The sequence below is a fragment of the Amborella trichopoda genome, chromosome 6 (genome assembly GCF_054954075.1).
Source record: "Amborella trichopoda isolate Santa Cruz 75 chromosome 6, AtrichopodaSantaCruz75HAP2 v2.0, whole genome shotgun sequence".
In the NCBI taxonomy this organism is placed as follows: domain Eukaryota; kingdom Viridiplantae; phylum Streptophyta; class Magnoliopsida; order Amborellales; family Amborellaceae; genus Amborella; species Amborella trichopoda.
This window is the reverse complement of record NC_142341.1, coordinates 24847061-24862062: the sequence shown is the minus strand read 5'-3', so window position 1 is coordinate 24862062 and position 15002 is coordinate 24847061. Positions and strand designations below refer to the sequence as shown.

Sequence of the window (15002 nt, the reverse complement as noted above, 5' to 3'; positions counted from 1 at the left end):
GCCAAACCTCATATGGTAACAATACCCTCTGTTAATTTGATAGATAAAATTATGATTCAAAAATGGTTTGTTCAAGTCAAGATAATTGTAGCAAAAGATTTTGCGTCTATTAATCTTCAAACCTTAGAAGAAAAAACATACATCAGTACGGATGGTACTACTACTGCTAGTACACACCCTCCTGAAAAAAGTATAATACTCAAAGGAGTAACCCCATCAAGCAAAAGAGAACCACCACAATCTTTATATAATATAAGTGCCACACCATATAAAGTATTACCCAAAGAAATAGGTAAAAAACAGGAACTTATTCCCCATATTGTGGAGCAAAACAATTATACTAATCTATATATGCAGTCTTTAGGAAAACAAGCAGAACATATAGAAAGACTAGTTTCAAAGGAGGTAACTCCTTCCATTCCTAAAGCAGTCTTGTTCAAACCACCTCCAGAACTTAATAAAAATAAATTCATATTGGTGAAAATAATAAAACCTTAATGGATTAGTTAATAGCCAAACTATCGCAATTGGACATTAAAGGAATTCCTTCTCCCAAACTCAGTATTCCTATGCCAAATATACCTGCTCCATTACCAGAATCTTCAGATAAAGGAAAATCAAAAATACCAGAGCATGAAACAATGATGCTCCAAGAAGAAGAACCAATTATCGAAGACACCATACAAAACCAAGAAAATGCTTTTATGGATACTACACCTATTGATATAAATAGAATAACCTATGGTAAAACTTGGAAACCAATTACCGCTTTACCATATTATAAAAGACCTACACCTGTTGATGTCCAGCTTGAAGAAGATGCCATACAACAAGTAGTTTCCTATTTAGGAAGATCAATAGTTAATTGGACAATAGATGGTTTATCTGAATTAAAAATATTAGATGTCATGAGACACATGATAATGTTTGCTTCTGCAAACAAAATGGCATATATATATATATATATATATATATATATATATATATATATATATATATATATATATATATATATATATATATATATATATATATGTGTGTGTGTGTGTGTGTGTGTGTGGAAAAAGCTGGGGTTAGCCCACTAGCTCATATGAACATATGAGCCAAACATCCGAGATTGAATCTGGGCCGATTTGACAATCACGGATGTCCGATAGTACTTGAATTTTATTTATTTTTATACAAATCCAAATCACTTGAAATTTTAGGTGTATGTTCTTCTCATCAAGGTGCACCAAATATATATATATATATATATCGTAAAGCTACCAAAAACTTGACAGCTACAATGAATAGTATTATAGGTGGAATCTCAGCCGTCAGATTTTTATGGTAAAGATTAAAAATTGTTTTGGTCATTAATACTCACTTTTATATTTTCTCATCTTTTTTGGAAAATTTAAAAAATAGCCCTTGAAATATATAAAATGGGTTAAAATCCATTTTTTCATTAATTTTCAACTTCATTTGAATGTGTTTTGTTTTAATCATTCTTTATATCTTTTTCATATTTTAGTATATTTTTTATATATTTTTTTTATTTTTTTCAACACTTTTTTGACCGCTCGGGACTGTCCAGTTAGAGTGGTTGAATTGGCCAATTACCAGCCGGTTAAACCGCTTTTAGGCCCATGTCCGATTAATCATTCTAGTTCAATTTTACGAACATTGTGCTAGCCACAACCCACCGAGTCATGTAGGTTGTTGGCAAAAGCATAGCCAACAATTGACTAGGAAAAGAAAATAGAAGAGAGAAAATGATGGGCATATTCGAATGCCTTTGTTCGCACCCCATACACACAAACCAAAACGTAGAAACGAGTAAGCGTTTTCTATCAAACCAATTTGTGTATCATTTCATAAGTTGATTGCATGGAAGATGCTATGATACGTCGATTTGTGTACCGCTATAGTAAACGTCGAACGGCCCAGATCGAATCTGGGCCGATCTGACGATCACGGATGTCTGGTAGTATTTTATTTTTCATTTTTTTTTTACAAATCAAAATGATCTGAAATGTGGAGTGTGTATTCATAAACAATAGGCGAATCAACGAAAAAATATCAAAAAAATATTTTACATGAAATAAATTGACCAAAATACCCCCAAAATGTTTCAAGGGTATTTTGGTCAATTGTTTTTATGAATTATTATTATTTTATATTTTTATTAGGTGTGCCTTACTAAGATATATACACATCTCAAATTTAGATCATTCCGATTTGTAAGAAAATAATTAAAATTAAAATACTTTCAAACAACTGTGACTATCAGATCGGTCCAGATTCGATTTGGGCTGTTAGACGTTTGCTGTAGCAGTAAACACATGACAGTACATGAACTTTTTCCTGATTTCATATGTCAATATATATCCAATAAAAATGATTTCGTGGAAAACAATGGAAAACAAAGACAAACCCTGATGTGATATATTAATTACATGGTTCACATTCGTTTTTAGATTATTTTAAGGTCCAATATTGATACTCTATATAAATATGATTTTGTCAGTTATTGAAAATCAAATCATTGGATTACACACATATTACATGACATAAAACACTTTACACAAAAAGATCACAATGGTTACTATCCATATCCAAATTTACATCATACCATTTACCCAACAAAATAAATTTACATCACATTCATAGTTCAAGCGAATTTCAGAGAGAGAGTCCAATTAAAAATTGGAACAAAGTAGTTTAGAATTCCATATGAACCATTATGCAAGCTTCAACAAGGAGGCAAAAATCTATAGGAAAAAGATTATTTTGATGTTGGGAAATCCTCTAATTGATCATCTTAATATAGAGATGTACGAGTATATAAAAAAAATAAAGATTTTGCTTCAGAAAAATAGTGCATCTTGCAACACATTATCTAGACCGTCCATTTTTAAGATTTTCATGTGTTTATTGATTTACTTGATTTGAATCATTTTTTAGAATTTAAAAATTCATAATTAAAGATGAAAATAGATTTTAAGGTCAGCTTAATAAATTTTTCTGCTAAATTTACATCTTTTGATAAAATTTGGAAGTGCAACTTATTTGGATTGTTTAATGTCGCAACCATATAGAAACCACGCTCATATTGAAATCCATTTATTGCCAAGCCCGCATTTCTACAATATGCGGGTTGGCCACATGCTAACCGCGTCCTTCTAAACATTAGGTTTAAAATCCATCTCATAAACAGAATTTCAAGAGGGACTCGTTTCTACATATGAGTCATAGGAGTTATAAAAATCAAGTCCATTACAAAATATATTAACCTCATGTGCTATTTTTTAAGATTCAAAATTATGGATGATCAACTTGATTACGTCTTATATTTGTAATTCTTAGACGGAAAGGGGTATCTCCCGAACGGACGGTCCAGGTTGACGATTATTCATCGGACGGCGCAGAACTCGTTAAATATTGAAGCCCTGCTGCTGAGAAGTAGCCGCTTGTACCTCAAATTCTCTGTACATTTCTCTCTCTTCACATCTCTCTCTCTCTCCTCTCTGTGCATTTCTATCACTTCACCTCTCTCTCTCTTTCTCTCTCTCTCTCTGTACGATGCGCGTTTTCTCACGTACAAGGAGAACCTGAACGTTGATCTTGAGGCATTGATCCCTTCTAAAAGATTAATACTCGTTCATTTTATATCAATAAATAAACCCTGATTTCTTTTTATTTGGTGAATTTTCGGCGAATTCCCGTTGTTTTTGTGCCGTAATTTTATTGTGTTGCTGCTTCTCTGCAAAAATGGTATGCTTCAAAACCCTTTTTTTATTACATTTTTGATCGAATATCACTATTTGTTTGATATTTTGCATGCTCAATCTGGTGTTTTTTCTGTCCGTTGTATTGTTTGAACTCAAAATGGAACTATAATCTCTGTCTCCTTTATATCCTTCATTTGTTTTCCTTTTAGCTGGCGTTTGGGGATAATGTCTCTCTTATTGAGCAGGGTTTTGAGTTGGCATTAAATTGTCTAGTTTATATCTGTGTACTTCTTATTTCTTTGAGATTTTTCGGCTATATGGAAATCGAAAATGTGTTAATCGAACTTATAATTATTTCTTGGTTGAGAGCACACAAAACTTCAATTGTTTTTTATTCAAGACAGGTATTTATTTTGATATCATTAACTAAAATGGCAAGGTAATTCACAATTGTTGTACTCTCGTAATTTGTACTACTTAATGGCACAAACTTTAACATTTGAAAAACAAGGATAAACATCTTTTGATTCAATAGGGCGTCCTCTAAGTGCTTGAGCTCAGTGAAAAACTAAATGTATTAGTGGTTAGAAAAATTTCAGGAGGATAATTTAATCGTTAAACATGTTTTCTAGCATTTATAAACTTATATAGAATTTAAGGTTATAGCACCTCCAAGAATCAATATCGTGAAGTATTTGCTCTACATTTGTATTTGAGGATTTCTTTCTTATCACCTTCCAATTTTTTCGTTTGTTTCATTCGCAGTTTGTAACCTATGCTTTCTGTTCATTTCCCATGATGAAGTGGTGTTGGTAAGAAAATATCATTGGATTTATGATGAGTACTACATGAAAGTCAATGTTCTCTCGTAGTAGGGATAGGACTCTTGACTTGGAGGGTTATCCTATGGAATCCTATTAGGATTTTCTTGACTTGATTGAATGAAGTTTCATGATTTTTTATTGTTCGTGGCAAACTAAACACACAGGCTTAAGTTCCATTCTTCTCACCTTCATCCTGAAGTTTGACGAGGTGGAGATCGTTAAACATTGTAGTTTTGTTAGACTAATAGTAGGTGTGTACAAAATCCTTGAAAAGGTTGAAGAAAATAGATTGAGTTGAGTTGTGGAGCTCGTAATATCCCCACAAACGCTACGAGGGATGTGTATTTTGTGCAGTGTTTTGGTTGCTGTGAATGTATTGATTCCAGTTGGAAGGTAGGCATGGATTGATTGTGGAAATAACCTTAGATGGACAAATGATCATATGGCTTGGGGATTTCATCATTATCTAATGAGGCTCATGGTTTTTGGGGGCTGAAATTGACATTTTCGATTATGGTGTGCATATCGCATATATTATTTTGCATTTTATCAATGGCTTTTTCTGTAGGATTCTTTATAAAACTTAAGGGTATTAGGCAATGAGAGCCCTTGTCTTTATTTTTTTCGTCTCAACACTGGAGGCTTTTAGCAACTGTCCCAAAGAAAATTAAAAAAAAAAAAAGTGCAGTTTGCGTAAGGTGCCAACCTTAAGCAATTAAAGTAATGTGCACGTCTAAATCTCGCTTAAAGATGCAGTTCCCATACTGTAAATCCTCATGATGGTCTAAAAACCTATTTGAACCCTAACTATGAAATTTAAAGCTATAAACACTTAGGACTTTTGAAAATGGACCAACTAGATCATGTGTTACAGATACACTATTTTTAGGACTTGAAATCCTTTTATTTTGTATCCATATGTCTTGAGGTTAAAATGATCAAATATAGGGTTTCTCCAAGTCGGAATAACCATTTCAGGTGGATTTTGAGGTGCATCTTACTTTTTACACTGTACAGCTGACATCTTATGTAAACTTCATATCATAAAAAATAATTAGTGGAAACCTTTAGCAGAATCATCAACTAGACTTTAGGTTTTTAGTTTGAACAAGGATCTTAGGCCTACAGATGGGAACCATATATATGATAGATAACATGTTATTCATGAAAGATGTGTTAAGTTGCAGAATCGAGAGATAAAGACGTATGGAGGCTCGTATATTGTTCTGAATGAGAAGAGAACAAGTGTGAATTTTGATGAAATAAAAAGATAGTCTCTTCAGAGACATTCACTAATACTGGAATGAAAAAGAAAAGATAGAGGTCTAGGTGGCAAAGCAAAGCACTCAATTTGCGGGATGGGGGCAAGGTGACTGATTTTCCAATGAGAATACTCTTTCTATCATATCTCTTTGTCTTCCACCAAAAATTGTCTCTCTGAGCCCATTGACAATGAATTCAGGGAATCCTTTTGAACAATGACATCGAGGAATCCACCCTTAACAGTAACATTGAGAGAATCCCTATCAACAATTACATTGAGATAATGTCCCTTGATAAGGAGTTGGCTGAGTAATCCTTTACAAATATTACCCTTAAAATCTTTGAAGATATCTCCAACAGTGATGAAGGTGCCAAAGATCTGCCGTCAAAATAAAGCTTAAGGGCCCAAATTCGAGGGAGCTTTTGATGAATTGCTATAGCCATGAATGTCTCTCCTCTAAGGAGATGGCCAATATCCAGTCCAAGGTCAAAGTCTGTTTCTCTGATATTGAAACGTCTTTAACATGATAGCCCAATAGATAGCATTTTGCAAAGAACCGTGCACTATCCTTTCCCATAGGTTACAATATGTATTACAACTGGACTGTGCATTACCTTCTACAAGCCAACAAATCAATGTCATCAATGGGGGGGACCAGGATTTGTGAAAATTGATCTGCAGGTGAAACTCAAACATTCTGAAGAGAAATTTGCTGGAAAGGACCCTGTACAGCCTCAGCTGTCTCTCCAATGAGGCATCCACAGATCTGCAGAAAGCAAAAGAAGAAGTTGAAAGCTTGAAAGATGAAGCAAGATCGTACAAGGATCACATGTTGCAGTTTAAGCACATGGCACAAGTGAATGAAAATGCATTGAAACAGATAGAAGTTGCTCATCATGATTACGGTACAGAGGCAGAAAAATGCAGAGGTTATTAGAAGCTGAAATCGAATATCTGAGGAGAAAGATTTATGAACTCGAAAGTGATCTTTTATCAAAGGACAAAGATATCAATCTTTTATCGAAAGCGATATTAGTTGTTTTATGCTCTGTAATTTGTGAATGTTGATCTATGATATGTTTTTTTAATAATCGGCAAAAGCAAAGAGATTAAGAGAGAGGGAGACAGGCTAAAGTCTTTCATCCTCTCTAAATCATGGGTGTCATTGTATGATTTGTTGCTTTATATATATATATATATATATATATATATATATGTATATATATATATATATATATATATATATATATATATAGAGAGAGAGAGAGAGAGAGAGAGAGAGAGAGAGAGAGAGAGAGAATCAAAATTCAACGTTATAATGATTTAATAAATGGCCAAACGCTTTTCAGAAGTTCAATATATTTAATACACAATTTTAACGTATTTTTGGACTTAAAAAGATAGTGGTATTGGGACACCTTTCCAGATTCAGCCAAAAGGCATCGGCAAGCTTCTCCTCTAAAGGTATGCACACCTTCAGTTCCACATGGAATTTGTGATAAGATTCAATGTATATCCCTAAGAATTGAGGAAAAACAAACTCTTTTCCAATAATGTGATACATTTCCAAAAGATTGACGTTAACATAGACTTTGAAATGTAAAAATCCTATATAAAGGATATATTGGAAAGAAAAAAGAAAATAATAAGGATTTCATCATAGTTAAGAAACAATATTGAAGTATGGAATGAAAATATGAAGTTAATTAGTATATCTCAAAATTAAATGTGGGATAAAAATACAAAAACTGCCACTGGAATTCCATGGATTCATATCATCCAGGCATATTGCGTGTTTCTTACCAGGTGTTATCCAAATAGCTTACATCCCTATCCCAAGTACAGGCCAATTCTAGGAGGACCTGTTCTCTGGGTACCCAAACAGGGCCCTTATGAAAAAGACATTATTGTAGCCATGTTTAAAAGGTTGACTCGGGCAACCTACTCTCAGCTGCATGTTTCGAGTTGGCTAAACTAAAATGTGGAAAATGACCATTTTCTAGAAAAGGTTAGAAAATATTCTCTCGAGGCATAAATGCCCCTAGTCATTGGAAAAGACATATTTGTCAATACAAAATTTATGGAGAGCATTTCATTTACGAAAATGGATAGAACACTGCAAAGTGCGATCCATTTTATTGTGCCTTCAAACAACTCTCAACTTAGAGGGATTTGCTGAAATTTTTCCTCCTCTCTATTTCTCTTCGAAAAGTGAAAACTGATGTTTTGATAAAATTAGGAATGTATCCCACATGTTCAGGAATTTTGTTTTCTTCTTCTCCTCCTTTTTTTTTGTAAATTTTAAATCTTAATTTCCATGGCTCCTCTGGTCCCGAGATCTGGAGATGCAGTTTTCGCCAATGTTGAGAGAGTGGTTATTCACTTATCTTTAGCATATACAAATTTCTTGCTGTTCTTTATCTGATCTTGATGCTTCTCATGCACACATTTTTTAAATTTATCAGCAATTACGGTTTAAATTTCGACGTATTCTCATTTCATGTTTTCCTTTAAAGTGTTGTTTTTCTATATATGTATGTTGATTGAAACAGAATGCAGAGCTTTTCACTCTTACATATGGAGCGATCGTGCGCCAGCTGCTCACCGATCTGGAAGAGGTCGAAGAAGTCAATAAGCAGCTTGATCAAATGTATGTTTTTTCTTTATTGTTCCTTTTTTCTTTGGCTTACCATTTTGGATATTTTTGTGAAGATAGAAAAGATGATAAAGCCATTGTCCTTTTAAATCTTGAAATTGGATTCCGTCTAAAGTATTTTATGTTATGAGCAGCAATTGCTGTTTGATCATTTGTTACCTACTTTCTGTTTTTAGAAAACTTTCCATATTGTAGGATATGGAGGTCTGCTCTGATAAATAGCTTAGACTTTTTCTTTACTTGTAATTTTTTTTTATCATTTTATTTGCAATGGTTTAGTACTGTGAAATTTAGTTCACAGTGGAATTTCTGCTTCTCAAGACGAAATTTGCAATAAATTTTCGTGAATCTCATTATGTGATGGCTCTAGAAACTCATTCTAAGTTAATAGATGGGTTTCTTCTGCTTTCGTACTCTCTTAACGGGTTTTTTTATTTGCTGCTAACCATTTTTTGTATACTGCTACCTTGGGAAGCCTATTCTTTTGGCAAGAGGCCTGGTCTGTGGGGTACTTACCTACTTTAGTAATACAACGCTTAACAAGATCAAAAAAATAAAAAATCTAAGTTAATAGATGGAGTTGTGGAGATTCAAGTGCTGCATTTGTAAGAGATGGATCATTTTTTCATTTTTTGGATCATTATTGCAAAATATATTCTAAACCGTGCTTCCTGTTTCCCTTAGTTATGACCTTTGTTCCTAGGTGATTCATAAGGTTCCATAAAGGAAAAATGTCTCATCCACTCCCTCCCATGCTCCAATTAAAGCTCCTTGAGTTGTAGATGTTGGTAATAACTAATCTTTCCTCCTCCTAGAATCATGTTGTTCAAGCTAGCAAACTTGCTCTTTATTCAATAGAAATGTAGCTTGGCATTCATTGCTTCACTAGGTCTTTGTTGATAGCTTCCTGCTTGCTTCTTGCTCCTAATGCTCGTTTTGTGCATTTTATCATACTACAATTACACAAAAATTGCACAAACCTAAATGTGAATTTGCTTTCACTTCCCATTCTAGTGGAAATCTCCTCCCCATTTGAGAGTGATTTGTCCTCGAAAAATTGGTATATGACCAATAATTGCTCTTTATTCAAATTTCATTAACTTGTCATTAGGCCTCATGGTATTATCTATAGAGGTTATACCTAACAAGTAATTTAAATATTTCCTGAATCTTCCTTCTTCCCAAATTATAGATTAAGATTCTTTTATAGTTTTTTAGGAAGCTAGCCCCTTTTATGATATTAGAAAGTGCTAAAAAGAGTAGGAAACTTGTAATAAGCTGGAATGCTAAAAAGAAACTATAATTTACTAATTTATTTTAGCCAAACCCTTTTGGAATGGATGGTCTAGGGTTTAAGGTAGAGTCGCCCTAGAGTCCAATCTTAGGTTTCATGATCATGGGCCCACCTAGGGCTGACCTTTAGCATGCCACTTTTTGTGGATGGCCATAGGTGATCCACCATCACTTTCAGAATTATTTACATGATGTCCAATTAGATCTTCTTCAGAGTTCTAGTTGCAGTGTTGTATGTTTTTTGACCTTGTAACCTGTGTTATTGCTTCTATTTGTGGCAATATCAGAAAATGGAGCTAGGTATGTGTCAATTAGTGTTTCCTGTAACTGGTCTTGTCACACCGTTTTCTATGTTTTTATTTTGTGTTACGATCCATTGATTCTTTTTCAGGGGCTATAACATTGGAATACGACTGATTGATGAATTTCTGGCCAAGTCAAATGTTTCTAGATGTGTTGACTTCAAGGAGACGACAGAAGTGATTGCAAAGGTACCTTTGAGTTGATTTCCTTCCGTACAGCTATATATAGATTGTCTAAAGGCTCATTTTTTAATATGAGCACAAAATTTTGGAATAAGTAGATATCAAAAGGTGTTGCTCTTCTTTGATACTATTTGAATATTCTTTAACTATTTGAACAATCTTTAATTGTTCTCTATGCAAGCAATTTTGTATTGAATTTCCGTGCATGGTTGCCTCACCTAGCCTTATTTCTCTATATATGGCATATGCCATGTATGTGTCTTAATGTGGGTATACAGCTGGGGACATGCATTGGCACGATCATTGTCATTACAAACAAGTATGAGAGACTAGTCCAATATATGGTCAAATTCTTTCTCTATGAAAAATGAAGTTTGTCATGGTGTTTTATTTGTGTAGCATATCAATTTCTTACTTCTTTAAATCTTGTTGCAACAATTCTACAGAAATATCAACAACATGAGTCTTTAAACCTGTATGTGAAGATTTGTAGTGGATTGATTAAATCTTGTAGAAATGATATATATATCTGGTGTCTTGGACTTTTAATGAACCTGCACTTTACTTTTATATTTTTGTAGTTATATGTAGGGTGCTTGATCGAAACTTCAATGCATCCATTAAAAAAATCGTCATCATCATTAGAGCCTTATCCTAACTATTAGGGGCTGGCTACATGAATTTTGTTATGCCATTTTACTCTCTCAAGGGCCATATGCCCAATTAGACCGTAAGTCATTTCTCACTACTTCCATCCATGTCTTTTGGGGCATTCTCTTTGCCCTTTTAGAGCTTTCCACTAAAATCAAATCACCCCTCATAACTGGTGTTTTCTAGGTCGACTTTGCACATAACCAAACCATCGAAATCTACTTTCCTTCATTTATTGCCTATTGGAGCTATGCTTAAGATCCCTCAAATGCATTCATTCCAAATTTCGTCGCGATCCGACGACGTTAAGGTGGATTAGACGCAAAACCAGTTTTCAAATTCAGCTCTTAACATGCTGAAAAAACAACTTATACCTGCAACCCTATCACCAGGGCTTTAGATGAGCACCAAACCACTTTAATTGGATTCAGAAGGTCCGAAAACCGTCAGATATCAAATTTCAGCTCATTCAGGCGCTTCTGGACCATTCTGCGACCAACTTACCCAAAAAAGGTAGGTTACACACTATTCTAGCGCACCCTCGGTGAACCAGTTTCCATTTACAAAAACTGTCTTATGATTTCGGGATCACCTTCAAAAGGCCATAACTTTTCCATCTTAAGTCGGATCGAGCTCAAATTTCAGGAGGTTCTTCGTCTCATCGACCCGCACATTTTGATATATGGTACGACCCATTACACGGTTCGAGACGGAAGCAATCCTAGAGAGAAGTTGTTCAAGAAAACTCTTGTATTGCAGATTTTTGCAAGGAGATCCCTTCAATCAAGCGGTCATATCACGAAACCCTGACCTCTGATCGACTTGAAAACAATTATGTTGCGACCGTGACGTCGAGGGCTTCGATCCAAAGTGAACATCATATGTGATAAACGACCATAAGCTGTATTTTGAGGTTGCAAAAAGGGATATTTTTCGGCGACCAGGATCCATATTTCGACAACTTCCCCAATTTGGAAAGTGGTGGTTCGGTCACCAAATCGAGTCATTTTTGTCACAAAACGATCATGACGGCTTCACCGTCTTTATACGATAGAAAGATCAAACCAAAACATCATGGAATGGACAAGATCTAAGATCGCAAATTTCTCATCTTTTGTCGATTTTTGTCAAGAGCTCTACGTTTTGATTCACGGATCAAATAATATATAAAAAACGATCACCTCGTTGAGACCATCACTTTTTCAATATTCTTTTCATCGGAAGGTCACCGGAAGAGCCCGAAATGAGCCCCGAATGATCACCATAGCTCATGGCCCCTTTTGGGGTCCTTCTTGTCATTTCCCAAATTGTGGGTATAGGGAAAAATGGTCATTTTTTCCCAAAAAGGGGATTTAAATTGAAATCATAAAAAGTGTATTTTTTAGCAATTAGGGTCAGTTTTGAGCATCCACCCTTGTTCCAAGGGAGTGCTAGATAAGCATTTCATGATCATTTGTAAGAGGACTTTTTTCATAAGCTGAAAAATTAATAGAATTAGCTTGAGTTCCCCTTGGTTGGAAATATTTTTCTCTCCCATTTTCACTCAAGAGAGGAGAGAAAGCTTTTCCTCACAAGTCACTACCTTTAGAACTCATCACTTCCCACTTGGAACTCCCCACTCCCAACCTAGCCCCCGGTCTGGTTCAAGGGCCACACTAGGTAACCCCTCACTTTCTCTGTCCTCCCCCTCCTCTTTTTCTCTCTCTTCCCACTCTTTATCTGTTCTCCTCCCTTCTCTCTCTCCTCCCTCTTTCCTCTCTCTCGTTCTAGTCGGACCGCCGGTCCCCTCTCTCTATCTCTCTTTCTCTCAATTCGGTTTAGTCTTCGGTCTTCTCTTCCCCTTTTTTCTCTCTTTTTCTCTCTTCCTTCTCTTTTTCTCTCTTTTCTCTCTCTCTCACCCCCGGCTTAGTCAGACTGACGGCTAACCCCTCTTTCTCTCTCTTATTCCTTCTCTTTTCTCTCTCTCTCTCCACTCAGTTGGATTGACGGTTAAGCCGTTGGTCCCCTCTTCACCTTTCTTGTTTTTCTTCCTTCTCTTTTTCTCTCTCTCTTGTCTCTCTCACCGTCGGTCCTATCTCTTCTGTCTCTTTCTCCCTTTCCCTCTCTCTTTCTCTCTCTCTTTCTCCTTACGGCTCGGACGGACGGCTAGCCGTCGGTCCCCTCTCTTCTCTTGCTTTCTCCTTCTCTCTCTTTCTCTCTCCCTCTCTCTCTCTCTCCCTCTCTCTCTCTCTCTCTCTCCCCTTACGACTCGAAGCCACCGGTCCCCTCTCTTCTCTCCCTTTCTCTCTCGCTCTCTCTTTCTCTCTCCCTCTCTCTCTTTGTCTCTCCATTTCTCTTTTTCTCTCTCTACCTCCCTCTCTCTCCCTCGCTCTAGCTGCCGGCCCCTCTCTTCTTTCTCTTTCTCTCTCTCAACCCGATCTCCTCTCTTCCCCCTTTTTCTTTCTCTCTTTTCCTCTCTTGCGCTCTCTCTTTTCCTCTCCCTACCTCCCTCTCTCTCCCTCGCTCTAGCTGCCGGCCCCTCTCTTCTTTCTCTTTCTCTCTCTCAACCCGATCTCCTCTCTTCCCCCTTTTTGTTTCTCTCTCTTCCTTGCTCTCTCTTTTCCTCTTTCGCGCTCTCTCTTCCTTGCTCTCTATATCTTCTCACTCTCTTCCTTGCTCTCTCTCTCCCTTTCTCGCTCTCTTTCTCTCTCTTCTTCGTTATCTCTCTCACTCGTTCTCTTTGCTCTCTCTTCTTCGCTCTCTCTTCTCTCTTCCTCGCTCTCTTTTCTTCGCTCTCTCACTCGTTCTCTCTGCTCTCTTCTTCTTCTCTCTTCTCTGTCTTCCTCACTCCTCTCTCTACTCTCATCTCTTTCTCTCTCCTCTTTTCTCTCTCATTCTCGTTACTCCCTCTCTCTCTGCATACACTCTTTCCTCCTTTATCTCTTATAAGCTCTTCCATCTTTTCCCCTTGACCCTCTACTCCCTTGACTCTTATTTTACACCCCACCATCATGATATACCTCTCTTGACCACATAAATCATCTTTCAGAATCTTTTCATTTATTTATTTACATAAGATTGTTTGTCAAGATGGCGTCGAATGGCTATCAAATTGACAAATAGTCTCTTGTCCCCACACCCCATCTTTTACATATATACCCATCTAATGACAAGTCAGGGTCTTCTGATTCACTTGTCTCGCCGTCTTATGCGTGTATGTCGTGAGCCACATAGTGTGAGCAGGGGAGCTAGAGCCGAACCAACCTTAGGCTAGGGGGGCCTTCCATCGTGATCTAAGAGGGCACCCGCAAATGCCCGAACGTGTCACGAACCCATTGTGAGGTAGGTCCCATCTCACACCCCATAATTCTCTCTCATTAGTTAGTACCTGCCAGCACTTTCACCTCACACACTGCGGTTTTCGAGAGAGTGATATCGGGCCGGACCCACACATCCAGGTCCTTGCACGGTCTTATGACTCAATGAGATTGAGGCCCAACCAGCTTGGTGACTCCACTGGGGAATATTGCTACCCCATCGTCGGTTTAGTTTGCTCGCCAAAGCATTATGGTCTTCACACACATGCTTTTGGGATTATTTAATCCCTATGTCCAAGTTGGGGATTTCGTCATCCCCACACTCGTGAGTTTGTCCCCTAGGGACGGGGTTTTGCAAACCTCACTCCTTGCTTTTCTTTTGAGCGTGGACCAAGTTTCGCACTCCCAGTTTCTCACTCAGCTCGAGGTGAGAAGGGACCCTCAAGTCCCTTATTCCCCATCTACCGGCATCAACGACCCACCTGTTGGTGTCACTTGCATTGGTGGCACTACGATCACCTCTCACCGCATTCACCCAATTACCGGCAAAACACTTGCCGGTTCCCCTGCTCGGGGCAGCCGAAAGGCTGCCTCTCTCTCTCTTCTGTAATTGGCAGAATGCCTGCCATTGCTTTTGTGGGTCGCCACGTGGCCATCCCCCACTCTCAATCACTCTGAACTGCCAGTCTTCCTAGCAGTTCGACACAAAGAGGAGGCTTCAAGGCCAGTCCCTCTCACGCACTTGCCAAGACTCGCGGTTTACCTGCTGGGTCCACATCTCGGGGCAGCCCCAGGACTACCCCAGTACGCTATCACG

General features: G+C 37.1%; 1 protein-coding gene across 5 annotated transcripts in view; it reads left to right on the top strand.

Annotated features, from left to right (window-relative positions):
* The first annotated feature begins 3421 nt into the window (after positions 1–3421).
* LOC18440121 (uncharacterized) overlaps positions 3422–15002 on the top strand; it is a 29400-nt gene continuing 17819 nt past the window's right edge. For 2 of the 5 annotated variants that reach the window (XM_011627254.3, XM_011627253.3), the window contains exons 1-3: positions 3422–3759; positions 8357–8454; positions 10145–10244. In XM_011627254.3, coding sequence (XP_011625556.1) covers positions 3757–3759; positions 8357–8454; positions 10145–10244 — 201 coding nt within the window. In that variant the 5' untranslated portion in view covers positions 3422–3756. Of the gene's footprint in view, positions 3760–7163; positions 7269–8001; positions 8179–8356; positions 8455–10144; positions 10245–15002 lie in introns of those variants that run through there. The other 3 variants (XM_088869930.1, XM_088869931.1, XM_020670883.2) reach the window with 3 other exon arrangements.